The following is a 2454-nucleotide window of genomic DNA, read 5'->3' as shown; positions in this document are numbered from 1 at the left end:
TTCCTGCTGGTAAGGAAGGGTTAATTTTCAGTTTACTTTATTAATTTATTCTTGAAATTTCTTCTTATTCATAACTTATTGAATTTAGGCCTAAAGTGTAAGATATGAGCAATGATACTACATAAAGACACCTAGCTAAAGCTGTTTGTGTCCTGGTATAATTATTGATCACATGCAATTTTATTTAGGAAGAGTACTCTGTGAAGAAATCAAATCTTAATGTGCAACTTTAGAATTTAATTATTTTTTTGTGACTTATTGTGTGTTAATACAAGACAAGATGTTGACAGTAACACCTTTGCCCATCTGAACATGTTGAGTGAGATTTACTGAACAGAGACTTACCTGATAACTATTTTTCCAGTTCCAATTGCTCCACAAATTTAGTTAGAATTGTAATGAGAACCTCCCACTGGTCTGGCAAACTCCAAACAAATGGTAAAATTTCTTTTTTTAATTTTTTTTTTCTTTCCTCCAGTTGTCATCACAAAAAGCTTAAGGCAGCTACAGCTGAGGAGCAGTCCTCAGGTTCCAGACCAAGTTGCGGTTTCTGCTCGTTTTTAGAGGTGCTATACCTTCAGAGTTCTCAATGTCAGTCACTTTTTCAGGCAATCCTGACTACTGTCATTGAGAGGCATTTGAGAGAATTAATTCTTAGAATTCAGGTCTTCGGTGATAAACTTTTTTTATTGACTATAGGCACTCTTTGGATCAATCTTGCTGTTAAATCTAGTGTCCTGGGTGTAACCTCACCTTGCTCAATTGGTCTCCAAGATTCTTTCAGAAGTGGACTTAGGAGATGACTCTCTCCTCCAGGACTGGATTCAGTGTTGCAACTCTTTCATAACATCTGCCATTTTGAGGACTTAGTGAAAAGACAAATGGACACTTCAGTGTCTTTTCTGTGCTGTTCTCTTTTTCTTGTTAGGTGCTTGAGATTTGAATTAAATAACTGGGATACAAAATAAACATTATGAGCTTCTGACTACAACTAAAACACAGACTATGGAAAAATTTAGCAAAGGTTATAAAAAGACACCAATTATTTGGTATGTTTCTACCTTCAGGCTTTTGGTGACTGTTTTTGTACTCCTTATGTCTTTGTGAAGAATGTACTCCAACCCAAATGATGGAAGTTGTTGCTTGGAAGAAATGTAAGGGTTAGATATCTAAAAGTTGCAATAAGAGTATCTCCTTATGGTTTTTCATTCTCCTTGTTAGCTAGCATGTTAAGGTTTCTGTATAGCAGAGTTACTATATTTAAGTATATTCTGATTTTATTTGTTAAATCCTTATATTAAAACCAGTTTGCATCATAAACTTAAGAATAGAATTTGAAGTGCTCTACACTTTGTTTCCCTTATTTCGCAAATTACATGGCTGATTTCAAAATATTTTGCCTACTGGTGATGTTAATGACCATAAGAAGATACAATTTAAAAAACAGAACCTCAATATTAAAAGGTGTATCTTTTTCCTTAGGAAATTAACTGTAAGCATGTTAAAATTGAAAGATTAACCTTGCTTTTTCAGCAGTTTCTTAATGCATTTTTTCAAATTGCAACCCAAAATTATGATCTTCACTGATATTTTAATCTTGCTAACATGTTTCAAGTCACTTACTTCTTTTATATAGTTTAGTGGTTTGTTTGTTTTGTCCATTGTAGCTGTTTGCTGTTTGAATGTACACTGCATGCTCTGTTCCTTGAACTAACATGAGGTGCAGCCTTGTGTCATAGTTTAGAAGAAAGCCACTAGACAGCCTATTGTTAAACACCTGGTGGGCTGAGGCAGGACAGGGAGGGTGGTTTTCAGTCACCACTTAGGGTCATGGGCAAGAAACCCATGCCTTGGGAAAAACAAACAAACAAAAAAAATCAATTGAATTTATTAACTATTTACAATCAAAACAAGAAACAAGATAATGAAAGAGAGAACTACATCTTAGAGAGGCACTTGTCCCCCACCCCTCCCTTCTTCCCAAGGCCCAAAGGCTTTGTTCTGTACCTTCTCCCCACCCCAGCAGTGGAGGGGTGCAGGGAATGGGGGGTACAGTCAGTCCGCCGCTCCTTCCTCCTCAGGGGAGGTCTCCTCACAGTCTTTCCCTGCTCCAGCTTGGGGTCCCTTCTCATGGGAGAGTCCTTCTCAAAAACTGCTCCAATGTGAGTCCTTCCCACACAGGGTTACAGTCTCCCAATGACTGCTCGGCTCCGGCGTGGGTTTTTTATCCAAAATTCCAGCATGGGGTCCTCCACAGCTGCATCTTCTCATGCGCTGCACCAAGGGACAAACCATGTGTCACCATGAATCTTCACCACGCTGCAGGGGAAATGCTGGGGGAGGGGGGCACCTCCTTCCTCTTGCTTCTCTTCACTGACTGGTGTGTCTGTGTAGTTGTTTCTCTCCTCTCTCCGCTGCAGGTTTTCATCGGCTCCCGAGGAAACAGACTCCCCG

At 39.1% G+C, this 2454-nt stretch overlaps 1 protein-coding gene across 1 annotated transcript in view; it reads left to right on the top strand.

Annotated features, from left to right (window-relative positions):
* Window positions 1-2454, top strand: part of CERK (ceramide kinase) — a gene marked incomplete at its 5' end in the record, with an annotated part of 32716 nt that overhangs the window by 9235 nt on the left and 21027 nt on the right. Inside the window, one exon of the mRNA XM_010084678.1 lies at window positions 1389-1406. Within this exon, the coding sequence (XP_010082980.1) occupies window positions 1389-1406 (18 nt within the window). The remainder of the gene's footprint in view (window positions 1-1388; window positions 1407-2454) is intronic.

The sequence above is a fragment of the Pterocles gutturalis genome, unplaced genomic scaffold, assembly GCF_000699245.1.
Source record: "Pterocles gutturalis isolate BGI_N339 unplaced genomic scaffold, ASM69924v1 scaffold6195, whole genome shotgun sequence".
Lineage (NCBI taxonomy): Eukaryota > Metazoa > Chordata > Aves > Pterocliformes > Pteroclidae > Pterocles > Pterocles gutturalis.
Note: the sequence above shows the minus strand (reverse complement) of the source record. Positions and strands in the feature narration are given on the sequence as shown.